Source organism: Rhipicephalus microplus, chromosome 7, assembly GCF_043290135.1.
Source record: "Rhipicephalus microplus isolate Deutch F79 chromosome 7, USDA_Rmic, whole genome shotgun sequence".
NCBI classification, from domain to species: Eukaryota; Metazoa; Arthropoda; class Arachnida; order Ixodida; family Ixodidae; genus Rhipicephalus; species Rhipicephalus microplus.
The window spans coordinates 133152399-133169479 of record NC_134706.1 but is presented as its reverse complement, the minus strand read 5'-3'; the positions used below and the strand labels follow the sequence as shown (position 1 = coordinate 133169479).

At 44.5% G+C, this 17081-nt stretch overlaps 1 protein-coding gene across 2 annotated transcripts in view; it reads left to right on the top strand.

Moving 5' to 3' along the window:
• Window positions 1–7108, top strand: part of LOC119179845 (uncharacterized) — a 41263-nt gene extending 34155 nt beyond the window's left edge. Inside the window, exons 4-5 of one of the 2 annotated variants that reach the window (XM_037430964.2) lie at window positions 3670–3747; window positions 6450–7108. In XM_037430964.2, coding sequence (XP_037286861.2) covers window positions 3670–3747; window positions 6450–6586 — 215 coding nt within the window. In that variant the 3' untranslated portion in view covers window positions 6587–7108. The remainder of the gene's footprint in view (window positions 1–3669; window positions 3748–6449) is intronic. The other variant, XM_037430965.2, reaches the window with a different exon arrangement.
• Window positions 7109–17081: the final 9973 nt, after the last annotated feature.

Here is a 17081-nt window from a genome sequence, read left to right as displayed (position 1 = left end):
ACACGGGTTGGCTGATCGACAAGCTGGGATAAGTTAAAAAGGGAGCAAACGTCGAGAAACGATGCTGCATCAGCAGATGCAGGTTCGACTAAAGGAGTGGAGTGCAGCCATTGAATATTTGGATAATTAAAGTCACCAACCAAAACAATTTCTACTCCGGAATATCGTACCACAATTTGATTCAAACTATTGTGAAGACCTTCACAAAAACCGGTAGCAAAGGATGGAGACCGATAAGCGGCGCCAAGAATAATCTTCTTATAATTGAACGTTAAGCAGCACCAGATAATTTCAAAGTCTCAGAGACAGCGAAAGATTTTAGCTGGTCACTGATTGCGATTAGTACACCACCACCTGTCCTGTCACTGCGATCACGTCGATATACCACAAAATTTTTGTCACACTGAAATAACTCATCTACCGATATTTTGCTCGTGAGCCAAGTCTCCGTCAGTACGACGATATCGGCTTCAGAATCATTGATTAATGCGTTAAGTCTATCCTTCTTTTGATATAGGCTGCGGATGTTAGTATACAGAACAGAAACATTGCGCGTACAGCCACTACCCCTCACACTATCCTAGCTACCGTTGGGCTGACTATACACACGTCCCGAACGCGTCGACCTCGGTGATGTAGAGCCAGAAGGAACATCCGGAGAGGCAACCGCAGGAAAAGAGGAAACAACTGCACTAACTTCAAGAACAGAATCTGCATCTGCACAGTACTGGTAGTGTTTCCCGTCTGCAATAAGCTTGTTGTGGCGCAGTTTGTACGAAGTTTTCAAGCCTTTGCCGAAGTCAAGCAGCTTTTTACGTGCAATGCGCGTAGAAAGAGATAAATCTTCTCTTATGTTAAAATCTGTGTTAGTTAGCAAGGATCTTTTTGCATGAATCAGTTCTTTAGTTTTGAAAGAAGAAAATTTAACTACAATGGGACGGTTTTTGTCAACTGAATACTAGCCTATTCGATGCGCACGCGCAATGTCGGTTGCTGGAATTTGCAGCTGCAGTATCTCAGAAGAAAACGAGATAATCTGGCCTTCAGATTCCTGCCAGCTTCTTTAATTCCGAAAAACAGCAAGTTATCTCGCCTCGATCGATCTTCTGCCTCATCAAGCTTTGCGCGTAACGTGGTTATTTCTTCACGCAGACGGCACCTTGGAACATCAGCACCAGCCTGATCTAGCTGGCAGAGCTCAAGACTAGCAGCCTGCTTTTCAACGGCTTCTAGGCGGGCGCTTATATTCGCAACAGTAGATACCATCGATTCATGGCCACGTTTTAGTTCGTCAATCGCCTTTGCCATGCTGGATTGATTAGACTCAATCCTTATACAGTGCTCGTTGGTTTCCTTAACTAATTTCAGTAATTCGTCTGGCATCCCGGGATTTTGCTCGATGTCCCCGCATATCACCAAAAACAATGCACAAAAAGGTTCAAGAACGGCTCCTGGGCATGGAACCACGACAATAAAACGGTTGTCAGACTTGTAGGATTTACAGGTCAGAAAGGAAGGATGACTGACCTGCGCAACGAACAAGAGGCGTAAGAACATCGCTCCGGCCGTGCTTCCATGCCCACTGACAAGGTGGTCCGTGGGACGCCCTTTTGTATGGCTTGACGGGGGGTGGAGCGATGACGTAGATGCTGGTAGGCCGAGAGTATCTAGCGATAGCTTCGTTGTGGCAGAGCTGGTTGCGTTCCTTGATGATAGCAGGCTCGTGATACCGGCGGGACAGCGAAACAAGTCCGCCATAACCGGGTTGCTACTCGAGGCAGCAGTACAGGACTGCGTCACGGGGACGGCGCTCAGCCAAGGGCAAACCGTGACGATCTGCGCAACGAACAAGAGGCGTAAGAACATCGCTCCGGCCGTGCTTCCATGCCCAATCGTTAATGAGAACACTGAACAACACCCAAAATCGTTCTGATTGCAGTATCAACAACTCGAGGCTCTTTCTCACTACTTTGGACACACTGTGCACCAAAAGGTCCTCGTCGCGGACGCCAGATTATTTGCCACACAGGTCCCGTTAATTAGGGAGGCGATCGCCGGGCTAATTTCAAGGGCCGAAGTATCGGCCCCCCGAACCGCACCACGAAAGCGTGGACAATTTAGAAGTGGTCCTTTTTGGCGCGCCAGCGGACGCCGGTTGTGGCCCAAAGAACAAGTCAGAGCCGAGAGTTGATAAACAAACAAAATTATATTCTCAATAACTGCAGATCGAAAACAAAACACAAGAATGCACACTCCACAATAGTTGCATACAATATGTCACCAATCAAACAACGTACTATACAGTACAATCAGCCACACTCGAAACAACGGACACAGACAACAATACGCACTACAATGCAGTCGCATGCATTGAACAACCAAGACACTTAAAAACTAAAGAGATAGAAAACCTATCCACTCCAAAGTTCTTGGAACAAAAGTCTGGATGATACTCTTCCGAGAATCACTCACTCAAAGTCCCGCGTTGTTGTCGTTGCGCAGCCCCCGAAGTTTCTCTTCCAGGAAATCTCGCCGAAGTTTCTCTTCCAGGAAACCTCACGTCTTCAATAGGCCACTCTCCAAGCTTCAAACTTCTTCGCCGGAAACACGTCGGCTTCACACACGCAGCTGTTGCCACGCGTCTTCGCTCAATAGCGGTAAACACACACTCTTGCTTCTAGCTCGAGTCGTCACCCCTTAGGTGGAAATCTTCTCCTGTTTTGCCTCTACGGACAAAACCTTCGCCGACTACACGGCGGAATCCCTACGCACTCTGGCGCTAACTTCCGTCTTCTCCTACGAAGTTTCTCTTCCAGGAAACCTCGCTTCTTCTCCTGCTTTGTCCCTACGGACAAAACCTTCGCCGACTACACGGCGGGATACCCTACGCACTCTGGCGCTAACTTCCGTCTTCTACTGTTTTCTCGTCCCGGCTGCTCGATTAAATACCTTCCGCGCGAGATTCCAGAAGGTTCTCGTCATTTCGTTGGCGCGATACGCAGCGAAGGCTGGGGAGAGGGCGAGACGGTTGGGATGCCCTCCGCGGCGCATGACTCAACTCGGTATGACCACGCCCCTTTCCTTCTAGAAAAATCTAGTGCTTACTCAGCCGCCGTTGTGGGGTGAGGAGGTTCGTCGGCGAAGCCACGCTTCCGAGAGGAGAGGCTCGCGCGCCCGGGGAGCCTTTAGATGTTTGTTTTCTTTTTCTTTCCTTTTCGTTGACCTCGCGGCGTCACTCCCGCGGTTTCTCGCGAGAATTCGGCGGCGCGCCCCTTTTGAGCGCTCGTTCTGTGACACCGAGTCTCCTTACATTTATGAACAAAATAAACCTGGCCAACCATTTATCGATGGTGTTCTTTATTTATTTATGTTTTTATAATCATACTCGTCCAAGTCTTCGTCTTTTTTTCTTTCCTCATCTTCTTTTCTCTAACTCCCCCCTATTCTTTGTTTCCTCTGTTTCTTCCCTCCTCCCAAAAGAGTGAGCAGGCGTTGTGCCCCTCCAGGTGGCAGTTGCCAGCTTCATCTCTTTGTGTATTGGCTTCTGCGCATGCGCCTTGATGGCTCCGAAATTTCTAAGGGCTGTGATTTTTTCGGGGTATAACTTTTAAACTCCCTAGTATTGAATACGTACACACTGTGTCATACGTCGACGTTCTGTTCTTGTAGATCCGACCATGAGGGACGCCCTAATCTACTATTCGGACAAAAGTTGCTCCATCATGGACGTCGAATATCACGGACACCGTGAGTTTGTGAAGCTTGACTCATTTCATTCATGTACGCATGCACCTCGTATGAAATGCAGGCATTATTTCCACACGTTGTATCATATACTCAAAACTTACATCCTCCGCTGTAGCTCATTGCTTATCATTATGGCATCTTCACCATCTTGTATTTTTAATGCTGTCTTGTCACACACCTATGCTACGTTCAGTCATCTGCTTCATGTAGACTAAAGATTAATCCATGTGGCTATCACAACCACTGTCGTGAAACGTAGTTTGGCGCCGGAAAGGATCTTTTTAATATAGTTCCTCCTGTATAGAATTGCGGGACTGGTATTTTTTACAGCAACACTACATAGTTCTTCGGTAAATGAGTACTCATGTAGGCAAGATTTATGGGGGCAACGTGTCCGACAGAAGCGCCTTGTTGCGTCAGAACGCGTAGACTGGTGCTGTAGCAGACGCTTTGAGCATAGTCAGTTCGTAGTTTATAATTAAATAAAGCTCACTAAGCACGTAAAACACGTAACGATTTAGTGTCCCTGGTATTCATCCATCCATAGATCTTAGGTTGCATTATTACGCTCAAAATCTAGTGGTCAAACCGGCCTAAAAATGCGCATGATGCTGAATATCAGTGCAATTTAAACTAACAAGGTACAAAGTATTGTAAAATAAAGAAATAGCGAAGAAGTATTCGCGATAATTTGCTTAAAATTGGAGAAATTCTTATCAAACGTGCTACTCTTACCCGCGTGGCTCAAGAGATTACGCCACTGCCTCGCAAGCACGTATGTATGTATGTATGTATGTATGTATGTATGTATGTATGTATGTATGTATGTATGTATGTATGTATGTATGTATGTATGTATGTATGTATGTATGTATGTATGTATGTATGCATGCATGCATGCTTTTATTTCCACAAATTGTTTTAGAGGGCGAGTCAGGAAACAAGCAGTTAAAAGATGGTGATGATGATATGTGAGGCTCAACGTCCCAAAAACCACCATATGATTATGAGAAGGCCTAGTGGAGCACTGCGTAAATTTCGACCAACTGGGGTTGTTCAACGTGCACCCAAATCTGAGCGCACGGGCCTACAACATTTCCGCCTCCATCGGAAATGCAGCCGCTGCAGCCGGGATTTGACCCCGCGACCTGCGGGTTGGCAGCCGAGTACTTTAGCCACTAGACCACCGCGGTGGGGCAGCAGTGAAGAGGTGCTTGACCAGAGAATCACTGAGTCACACTTGCTTAAGTTTCCACTGGTGGAACTACATTTCGCGCGAGATTTATAATAAACGAATGGCTGCACAAGCTTGTTTAATGGACTGGAGGTGAGTGGTGACGCCAAGTTTATAAGGCACATATCTGTAATGAGCTGCAGTACTCTGTGAGCGATTTTTCAGTAACCTCCACCTAAAACAGCCTCACTGCTGCAATGTCGTTAAAGCGTGTTTTGTGCCCAAGTTGTTCATTTAGGTTGATAACCAAACAAGGCTGAGCCCCACAGACCCTTGCAGGAGAATGAAAGTTTTTTCGTTACGTGAAGAGTTTACTCAAATCGGCTTTGGTTTTATTTATGCAGTTTATTATGTCATCTTAGGCTTTTGCGTCGGCAGCTTCGGCCCACCATGGCGCTGATCTGCAAGAACAGTGTCGCGTCCCGGAGATGGGTGCATTTACTTCAAGGCACCCTCATGCAGACAAACACATCATGTCGTCCCATGACGTCTATGAAGCACCTCAAATCAATGATTATGAACAGGGTGCATTATACCATGCTTTTCTCAGGGCCTTATTTTATGTTGTTTAAGACCTAGCTCACCCTAGTAGCCACGTGAGCACGTATGCGCTTGAACGCACTCTGTTATTGAACGTCTTTTATAAGACAATAGTTGTTTTTCAATACATACCGTCCAGATGTAGCGTTTGTCTTTTAGTTAACGACGGGCTCAGTCGGCTTCTGGGTTCAGCATAAATTAGACGCCCCCTTGCACGTTCGAAAGAGAAGAAGAGGCAGAACGAGGAACATCCGCCCATCCAGAAGGGTGATTGAGCGCGTCGCTGTCGCGCCGATTTCACCGACGACGTTAGGCAGTAAGCTGTAAAACTAAACGCACGCGCAACCCTTAACCCTCCAAGCGCCTCTCGTGTGCTTACGCAAGATTGAAGTGGGAGTTTACTGCAAAACCCATCATTGCCACGTATTATGTTCAACCGGGCGTGTTTGTATGCAGTTCTCAACTTTCACCGTACGTCCCATTACTTGCAAGACAGGGAATAAGATTGTCTCGTTACAGTTCAAGAAAGTGGAAACAGAGAAACTGCGGTCACCTTTTCTCATTACATTTTTTAATGTTATTTTCCAAACCTTGTATAGTTTATGAAAGAAAATGTGATGATCACTAGAGAAGAAAACAAAGTTGAACACAAAGAAAACTTGAAGGAAAATATTTAAGAACTAGAAAGACTGCATAAGGCCAGTGCAAGAAGTACGCGTGTGTTTCTCACTGTTTAGAGTAAGCGTACTGAAACTTGATGCTTTTGTCTGTCTTTTTATTGCTGTTGCTTTATGCGAACTTGAGAAAGCTGTAACCGCATTTTACAATGGTTTTGGCATCAATGATTTTGTTAACTGTCCTGTTTCCTTATGTTGCAAATCTGGCAGTCCCGTATCGTCAACGCCCTAACGGTATTTCTCTGTTCCAGAGTGCATCCTCTGGGTGAAGCGTAATCTGAAGGACACAGTACCACAGGTGTGCATCGACAACTTCATGGACATTTGCGGTGTGGTCATCAAGCCGGGAAGGAGAGACCTGTGCGATGACGGCGAAGGAGACTACTAGTGTTTAGTGCAAGAATTACGAAGAAGTGAATGGGAAATAGGCTGATGAGGCTTGGACACGGAAACACTGAGGCTATTCCTCGGCAATGTTCCCAACTGCTAATAATTTGATTATCCTGCATGTACAAAGCATGCAGCGGTGGTGGGTTCTACCTAGGCGGCACCCGCTTTGCCTTTTGGTCATTGTTTGCTGACGAACTACGCTTACTGTACTGATCAGATTGATCTGAATTGGGATGCATTAGAAAGCTTACGTTCTCCGCTTTCTAAGTACTGCACGTATTCTCGCCTTGTTTAAAGCGTGATTTCATAGAGTTTAAAACACAGTGAAAAAAAACAACAACTGAGTTTTGGCTGAAAATATCCTGTTGTACGAACCGTGCGGAAAAACTACTCCATCTAACGAAAGGATATTTGTTGAACCATTTATTCAAGCGTTATTCAATGATTATGTGACTATATATTGACCGTAAAACAACTTAAAATTAATGCAGGCTCTAATAAAAATAGACAGCACAGTGCATTTTATGAGTTAATAATTTTTTTAAATTTTTATAGTATGACAACAATAATGAATGTGTTTCCTGGCTACAGTGCACTTTGTGTCTACGAGAAGTTGTTTTGTGTTATAAAGAAGAGTTGATGAGTTATCGCTACTTTAATTCTGCGATTTATGGCTCTACTTGGTCAGCCACTACCGACGAAGGGTTAAACTATCCAATCTGAAATTCTAGTATTTTCAATGTTCATTCATACACGTGCCACTAAATATTGCAGCGTTATTGTTAGCGGCGACGTAGGTTCCAGAAAAATCTGCAATGTTTGCGAGGCGAGCGTAATATAAACGAAGGAATCTACTGCAGTGCTGAAGCTTCTCGAACACCGCAGGCGTGGTTTGCGCCGAGAGTCACTGACAGTAAACTAACAAAAACTGAGGAGGGAATATGGCAATGTCATGAGAAACTCTTCCTGACTTAGAGAACTTGCAGCAGAGCAGACTATTTAGTTGATTTTTTTTCATTTCGCGTTCTTGCAAATTGGTATTTATATTGTGTTGCAAGGTAATTCTCAAGTAATGCACATTAGCAGAGCTATGAAGCGTCTTCGGATTACCAGTACTCACTCACCCCTAATCACACATGAAGGCTGCCTAGTAGTACCTTTGCGAAGCAGCGCTTGAACCAAAAGGCTTTCAAGAAATAACAGATCTCGCAAACGTTTTTGAAGGCGGTACCATCTTTAAAAAAAAAAAGACATCAAGTTGTTTACCGTCAGTTCCGAAGTTCGCTAAAAGTGGCGCCTCAAAACATTATTAAGCCAGCAAGACATGACTGGGTCATTTCTCCACACTTCAGTGTTAAGCCTAGTAGATAAATGCAGACCTCTTTAAGGCAGAGGAAGATTCCATCTTTTGCAGGCTGTTTTCCGGGAGTACAAAAGCCGACGTCACAGCCTCGGCAGTGCATTTTTTTGGATAACGCATGTTAACGACAGGTCAGAGAGAATTAAAGTGGCGCCCAAAGAGCCTTTGCTGACGATATGCATTGTCGCCATGCTTTCAATGAACCCTGTGAGGCTGCATGCTGAAAGACAGAAACTCGAAGCAAACGGTAATATGAACCAAAGCGACTCTGCCCAAGTCAAGGCCCTCGACTATTTGGCTTCGCGTGTCAAGAGAAAAATCGTATTGGAGGTCTACAGTTGAGCCACAGTAGAATAAAGACAACTATCACAAGCCTCTCTCCACAACAGAAGCAACGTAAAAAGCATTTTCTAAACGATGTGCAGCTCCGGCGATATGACAAGGTCATATAAACAGTTTTTTTCCGGCTAGATAAATACGACTAAATGGTGCCGAGACAGAACCAGACGAAACATTAGTAATAACTGAAGATGTCACCACAACCGTGCTTCTTAATCTGAGTATTGAAAAGTCTACTGGCTCAGACGGTACTTCTAACACATTTCCTAGTCGCTATGCTGAGCGTATTTCTGTATTTCTGACTAGCAAGTTTAACCTATCGATAACCACAAGTGTGATCCCAAGCGATTGGCGCATTGAACGTGTTACATTCTTCCACAAGAAAGGTGACCAGCTTTCGGTAAATAATTACCGCCGAGCCTCAGTCATTAGCACGTGTTGAAAATTTTTGAGTACGCTGTCGCACATAACATTCAAGAATTACTAACTGAACGAGGTCTAGTGTCACTCATACACGCCTTCAGAAAATCAATGTTTACAGTTACTCAGTTGGTTTTCGCTGCACACTAGATCTGTTGGCAGGTAGATATAATAATTTTAGATTGTGTAAAGGCCTTTGATAAATTACTACATGGTAAGCTGTTGTATAAATTAGAATGCCTCAGCATGCCACGCTTCATTGTTGAGTTGATTAGTTCATATCTTTACAATAAAAGACAGTTTGTTGAAATTGAAAAAAAAATCGTCACCCCTGTGCTTCTTGGTACCTCGGGAATGTCTAGGCCCTTCTTTATTTCTTATTTATGCAAGTTATCTGGTTGAAGTGGGCTGGTACTCTATCAATACGGTTGCTTGCTGATGACTTTGTTGTGTTCAAGAAAACCTTGTCTACATATGACCAGATCTTATTAGAAAACAGTGTATCTATGATTGCAGATTGGTGCAAGCGTTGGGGAACGGCTTCAAACTCAGAGAAAGTAGTGCTACTCTGTGTAACTCGGAAAAAACTAGTCAGTACATTTGTACATTGAATCAGTAACAAACGGGTCACCGAAGTTAACAAGCTTAAATACTTGAGTGTTATACTAAAAATAAGGTCTCATGGTGAGAACGCATATCCGATATTTGTGCGGCCAGTCTAAAAAAAAAACTTAGGAAAGTGCCAAGTAGCATAAAACTAGCTTACAGTGCCTTCATAAGGTCTAAATTGCAGTATGCATCAATTGTGTGGGATGCTCATTATCAAAAATTATTTCGCAACTAAAAATGTTCAGCGTAAAGAAGTGAGTTTGAAAAATACAAACGTCTAGATTCCCTTACACGTATAATCAATCTCAGTAACATGCCAACGCTGGAAGCCTGGATAAAAGTTAACCGCCTTTCATGCCTTCACAACTGACTTGCAGGTGAAATCAGTTTATCTCTTCGAGCGTCTGTCAAAGAGAAACTGAAGAGATTTTAAAATTCAGTCCATCTTCGTGTTTAGGAAGGACCGACATTATTGTTGACGATGTCATAATTGTTTCCGCGGTTGTTGCAGTAGGATCTTTAGAACAGACGACATAAAAGGTTGTCTTGCTCCACCACCGCGAGCGTGCTAAAAGTGTAGGCGTAGAAACATACGTAATCTTCGTTTCCTTTGGCCCGGAGCAAGTGTTCTTTCTTAACTTCAACCACGGCTTCCGTGACTAACCCATGACGTGCCGTTGCCACAACTAACCAAAGAGGCCACACTTCAGCAGTGCTGATGTTGCAGATGAAGTGGCATACCGACAATGACGTCACCGTGTTTTCTCGGTGTCTCAAGAAGCCCGGCGGCAACAGCCACTGTTTTTTCACCAAAAAGTGCTGCTGGCGTTTACTTTTCAGAACTCTCACATCGCTTTTCAATTCAGCAGGGATCAAGCTGTCCTTATACGCTCCTAAGTCATTTCTTTACAAAAGTGTTTCAGCTTCCCTTCAAGCGTCTTGGCACAATTACAAACAGTCGTTAGCACCAATCTTCTCTGGCACAAAAAATTTGGTAGAGTTTCTTTCCTCGTAAAGTCGCAGATTTGAATTTATTTCCGAATAGGATAGACATCTCTGCCAAATTTGTTGGTAATATTATTTGCCATGCTTTGAAGGGGTAGCACTACCCGTTGTTACTGCTTCTACTCGTTCCTATCGCACGTTTTGATTACCTTATTTTTCAATGGTTGTCATTAGATTTATTGTTCGTTTTGTTTTATGTGTTCGCTCATTGCGTTGTTTGTGTATTAAATACCGGTGTCACACGGGCTCTTATTCGTGAGCAAGGTGATCTGGATCGGTTTTCTTGATCGCGATCAGCTTTATGGCCGCTGCTACACGGCCCAAGCTAATCTGGTTTGAGCTTGGGGTTAGATGAAATGCACCATATAGCGCTTTTGTGCCCTAATATACGTGATTGACAAAAATCAGCGTACGATATTTCTATAGAACCCTTTATCAGGAATATTTTAGGTGCAAAAACTACTCGAACATTACAACGTTGCATGCCACTACAAAAACAATTCAAATAATGTATCATTCGACGGAGTTTTCTACGCCCCTACCTCTATTGTGGTGTGAAATTATCTCTATGTTATGTCTCATGGCAACCGCTTAAAGCCATCTAATCGCAGCGAAGTGGCAATCTCGTTGTAAACGCCTGAGCTTCCATTTTGGCTCCTTAGGTCTCCCAGTCGCTGCTGCCAGCGGTAAATTACTGCAAAAGTTTCTTCGTTTGACCACCAGGTGCACGTACCCTGCGACGTAGCAAAAAAGCTGGCGACACTCCTAAACAGATTGAATTGCTTGCTTCGAAATGCGCCATTTTCTCAGTCTAAGTGCGGAAGACAACGAACGTCTGCATATCGCCTGCTTCTGCCATAACTGCATACGGTCAATTCGCATCACAAAATATGCAATATTCCAGATATTGTTGCATTTTTAAACAGTTTACCATTTGTTTTTTTTATAAAAATCTAGCTTGTTTAATGTGTTTCTATTCAACTACGCTCCATTTTCTCGTTTATTTTGCTTTCACTATAGGCTTGGCCACGGGGCGCAGAGGACAACGAAATCGTGATCTCTCAGCCAGATTGCGATGCGGGGGTTGCGATAGTCTTGATTCCGATCAAGCATGATTATGATTAAAAGTGACCTTGTAGGAGCTCCCAATACACATTGTCGTTCATCCGGATTGGCAGTGATTGCGGAACCCAGAAGGGACGATAACACTTTATGGGCTCGGTCGGTAGGCCTAACCTTTGGTGGAAATTATGGTGGTAGAACAGAAGGGTGAAAGTGAAACTCGCCATGGCTTGTCTAGACGCATGTCGAAGGTAAATGTTTATGCATATTAGCGTCCCACGCACTTTGTCAACCTAAAAACATGGCTCAAGTAATTGAATGTGCAAGAATTGCCGGAGTTGCGTTTCTAGCGTGACGACATCAAGTGACCGCTGTATGCTGACTTACCGTTGAAAAGGCCAATTGCGAAGTGGAGCTCATTTATTTCTCGGAAAATGCGTGGCGATGTAAAGCATTTACTGTCACTGTTCACAGCGACACCTATATAGCCTGCTAAACATCCCAACAAAGCAACACATCACACATGTCAAACTGATGTATGTACGTGCACGAAATGTCAACATTCATGAACGCATTCTACGCTCCACAAAGAATGAAGCGTTGTTGACACCGCAGAAATAATAATAAAAAACGTGATAAAAAGCATATTGAGCAGCGTTGGTTTCTTTTGACCATAAACATATTTTTCTGCGCATTAGTAAATAGAGCACTACAAATTAGTGAATTCAAATACTGTCATATGCTTTTTCATCATGCCACCATAATTCACTAAGCTTCCATCACGGCATCGTCATCCAGCTTGTTCTTCAAGCATTCAATCAAAAACATTTTGTATCGCCACCAGCAGCTGGCATTTTCCACCATCACCACCATTGGGTCGCCACCACCACCCCATCTGCCTCCATTTTTCCACTCTCGCCGTCATCAGCCATTATGACCACGACAGTTTCCACCATGTCCACTATTCTTTCCACCATATCCAGTATTACTTAAACCATATAAACTAACGATTCCAGCATCCACCAACCCAGGATATTGAATAGAGTATTGATGCTTCTTTAAACGCGAAAAGCGGCGCAAGTGCCATCGACACCAATGATACAAACTAAAGTTTATCGCATGATGACGGCCCCCTTCACAACGTTTATCAGGATACGATGATGTCACATAGCACCACGTTACACGATGACATCATCAGCTTACAGCATATCTTAGTCACAGGTGTGCGGATCACGGAAGCCGTGGAGGCCACGTGCGGTGCAAAAAGCTTCCGATTTCTCATGTTATGACGATAGCAATTATATGGACAGCTCCGACTGGTGTTTAACGTTGTCACCGCTACCGTCATGCACCGTATAAGTATACGTATCCAGATATAGGAAAACTCAAGAAAGAAAAAAAAAAGCTACCCTCGCTCTGCACCCAGCTCATCGCGATGCGCCAACGTGCGCTTATGTCCCGCACGTACTTTGCCCCACGCATGGGGGCGGGGGTCAGGTGCTTGTGCGCCCACGCTGATCCTTCGGTAGGGAGAGTCGTGTGCCTTGGTTTTTCACCGGAATGAATGGGTTAGTTGCCTGGGCCACAAAGGTCAACTTCGCTGGCTGGCCTGGCCTTGTTTGCGAAAAGAACGCGCTTTTCTAATACAGCGAAGTAACAACCGGGACACTCGTTAGCTCTCACTAAAATCTGTACCTTTGATCACGTTTCGTGCTCAATTCCATTTAAACAGCGCGTTAAGCGTCGAGTTGTATACGCTGTTAGCTAGCTCTCCTCCTGTGTGTGCAGTTTTCGTGCGTCATTTGTGCGTGAGCAGCGCGCGCGCGCTTTGACCTGCTAGCCGTTCTCAGCGTCAAACTCAGAGTTATTGCTATCACATTCATTGCTTTGCCCTGGTGGTGAAACTGTGACTTTTTTTATGGAGGCGCTGCAAGAACTACGGCGTTGTTTGCTGCATATGCTGTAGCGTTGTGTCCTGGTTGCTACTTTATCGCCGCCGGAGAGAAGACACGTACACACAGCAGATCCATAGACTTCCTCATAAACTGATTCATTTGGCTAAAGTACTCCTAATTGACGTTGTACCCACTTGCATGCTACATAACTGGAAAAACATTGCACAGCACTCACTTAAACCAGCTCTCGTGGCATCCACCGTGCGACCCCCTTGCCCTGGAAACATCCCGATAGCCAGCCCAGCAACCAAACAAGAAAAGGACCACTAGGAAGTCGTCGTTGACAACACCAAATTGAGTGTGACGAATTCAAACAGGTACGCCCAATCGCGGGTGGTGTCCACCAAGATTGACCTCGAGGACCACTCTCAACCCAAAGAATGAGGACCTAAACTAATGCAAACACACTCAGGAAATTACCACGACGTCCGTTAGGCTTCCGCCGTACAGCTAACACCACATACTGTCCGGCGTCGCCGATGACGAGCTATCAGTGGCCTATATTCAAATTGTCATATTGTCATATTCAAATTGCAGTTCCAACACGTATAAATGAGGCAAATTATTATTACAGCGGCCGCCACAATTCGATACGGCACAATGCGAAACTACCAGTGTGTTCCAAATTAGGCGCCAATTAACCTTTTGTGGGGCGTAATCTTAAGAATAAGGTACGCCGGCTAGTAAGGAGGTGTCGTTGTTTGTATCAGCTGTGCATATTATGAACAAAATTTCAGGTACCTGATGTTAGGGGTTTAAACACCCGTGTTCCACGACCCTTTGAGAGTACGATCTGAGGAAGTGGGATATATGTGTCCCACTGCCCACTGAACGAGAATCGTTACAGAAAAAGTAGCATTTTTATTTTATTATGCCAACTTACTGCTGCCTTGTAATCAACAAAGGACAGAGTCTACAAACACAAGCTTCCCATCACAATAAATGTGAACTAAATGTGAATTGTGCATTTGGTTGTTAAAACAACCCTTGTGCGGCAGATAAGGTTACTGCCGATGCCTGCAAATGTCTAATTTTTGTCCACGGAAGAAGCTAAACTGCAACTGGCCCGGGAAGAGAGACTGCTTCATAAAGAAGGATGAAAATTGAATAGCACAGCGAGCTTCATACATTGTTAGCCTGGATACGGTTTCAAAAATACATAATTGAACCGTTGTTCTTGCATTGTAGAAGTTTTTTGAGATTGTATGGGTCAGAACAGAATAAAACTATTGTGCTAGTAAATTAGGAACGAATAAAATAAACTTTTCAAGTTGCCCTCTAAAGCGGAATCTGGTGGAGAGCGTACCAAAATCTAATGCAAAAAGGAGTACAACGTGTGCCAGCAGAATGATTTGCTTAGACGTGCGTGTTTGTGCTGCCATCTCGCGAATACCATCAAAACAATTATCAAAAGCGCTTTCTAGAGCACTAATGCTGTTGCACAAAAAACTTGAAAGGAAAACGTTCAGTGGTTTGGATCTAAAAAATTTTAACATGATGAAGAAAAAGGAGACATAAGTTCCACTGGCCCACAATGAGTTAAAACAACCTGAGGTCAACATATATTCATATACCACAGCACCATGAGTCTCGTAATCACATCAACCGCCTTTCAGACAAACAGAAGTAAGCATTTCATTGTCCATTTTCGCAAAGAACCTAGTCTGTTAAGTGAAAATTGTGCAATAACTCTAAATGCGCATGCATTTGGATGCCGACTCGACAAGACTGCCTGTCTGTTGCGCGTAATGGAATCACCGCCGCAAGAAAATCAATGTGAGAGATAAAAGTCACGGAATCTGTTATGAAATCACCTAAGATAACCTGAAAACAACGGCCACCTTTTTTTTCTTTTTGTTCTCTGTTTGCCTGCCAACGAAATCCTTAAGCACCCAACGCAGTCTCGCACTTACTACGAGATAGGAGGTACTTCAAGCTTTCCCCACATGATATAGGCTTCCGGCACCGAAACACCTAAAAACAAGCAATGGCGTTATGCAATGGTGAAATGTAAACTTTTTGAATTTCGGCGATATGTGACATCCTATTCGGATATTTTCCCGCATTGGTGTATTGCAGTGCTCATGCCGACACCGACGGTCACTTTTGGTGTTTAATAAAACATTCAAGAGTTTCGCCTTGAGACAAAGTTGAAGATGCTGTATTTCCTCCAACGCAAGGAAATCTAGCCACGCAACTATTTGGAAACGCATTTTTTATGCTCAGGGCATGTTTCTGCTCTGGGTCTACTTCTAAGGAGACATGTGGGAATGTGCCTGACTCTGGATTCAAGTTATGCCAACGACTGGACCGCAGGAACCGCGGCCAATCTATACAATGAGTCACTTTGGTGCTGGTGGAGCCGAAGAGTTCAAGCAATAACGCATGCCACTGAAAAAGAACCGAAAACAACGCCCTAGTAAACACTGCAAGATTTGCTCAACTACATAACTAATGTTCCATCAAAAAATTATTGCCAAATAGTGCATGTGTGACTCCAAACCACGATAAAACATCCTTATATTTAAATTGTATAAGGGGTGTTACAAGAAAAAACTATAACCCTATTTTATGGCTAAAGTTCTGGTAAAACGAATTTTTGACAACTTGAGTCACAACCAACCTTCACTAATAGAACTCGCTGTTAAGCTAGTTGGTACATGCCTGAATTAAGTAGTCCACTTCGTGCCAAAATGACAACCACACAGAAGAAGAAAACACGTAGACAGGACGGGCGCTTACTTCCAACTGTTTATTTCTTGAGAAAACAGGCTATTACAAACCCGATCATCGTCAACACATAGGCAACGTGATGGGGCCATCGCTTACCTAATCATGTTATTGGACACATGCTCTCTCGATAACATGCTTACGTCTCATACAAGTTGAGTGGCGTTTCGCCAACATATTTATTACCCGGTTTCTTTGTGGTACAGACATCCATAATTTCACATGCCCCCCCCCTCCCCCTTGCTTTTAATTTTTCCCAGGATCCTAATCTGCGTGAAGCACGGTGCGCATTCACATAAAATGAAATGCGCGCCTAAATTCGCACCGTCCTTATTCCTGGCCGTGATAGCATGTTCACTGGCTCGATCATTTGCGCAGCACTCCGTGCGACAAACATAGCTCGTCCCGCACTATTGGGGTATTTCGTGAACCCCCCCAGTGGCGCACTTCGTGAACAGCCGCACATGCTTCTTTTCCAGCCTTTCGGCTGTTGAGCATGACTTCCATGGCAAAACTTCATTAGTTTGTTTGGGGCGGGAAAAACCAGCACTAACCCATGCCGACTCGCCACCTTTTTATGGGCGAAGCCACGGTGAAGCTCCTTTTAGTCTAACCTTGTGACTAGTCACGTGTAACCGAGAGAAAAAGAGACGAGAAAGAAAAGAAGACAAACGAAATAGATGACCATTTCTCATCTCATTTCGTAGATGGCATTACTCTGCCGCTATACTCCCCGAAGTGCCGCTACTCTCCGATTGGCTGCTGTGCGCGCTTTGCCAACTGCCTCTCTCAGTATCCTTGATAGTCGCTGTTCGTGGCGGATTGTTGGTTGAGCATGGACGAAGCAGAGCGGTGGGCGCGCGTCGAAAACGCTCGCGCTCGGCTTTCATGGCTCGCGTCTCATCGCCTGCATTCCCCGCGCGCCGTCCGCATTCTCGAACGATATTGGACGCATGGACACACGCACAGACGGACGGGCACACGGACAGATGGAAGGAGGAACGCTTTGCCCC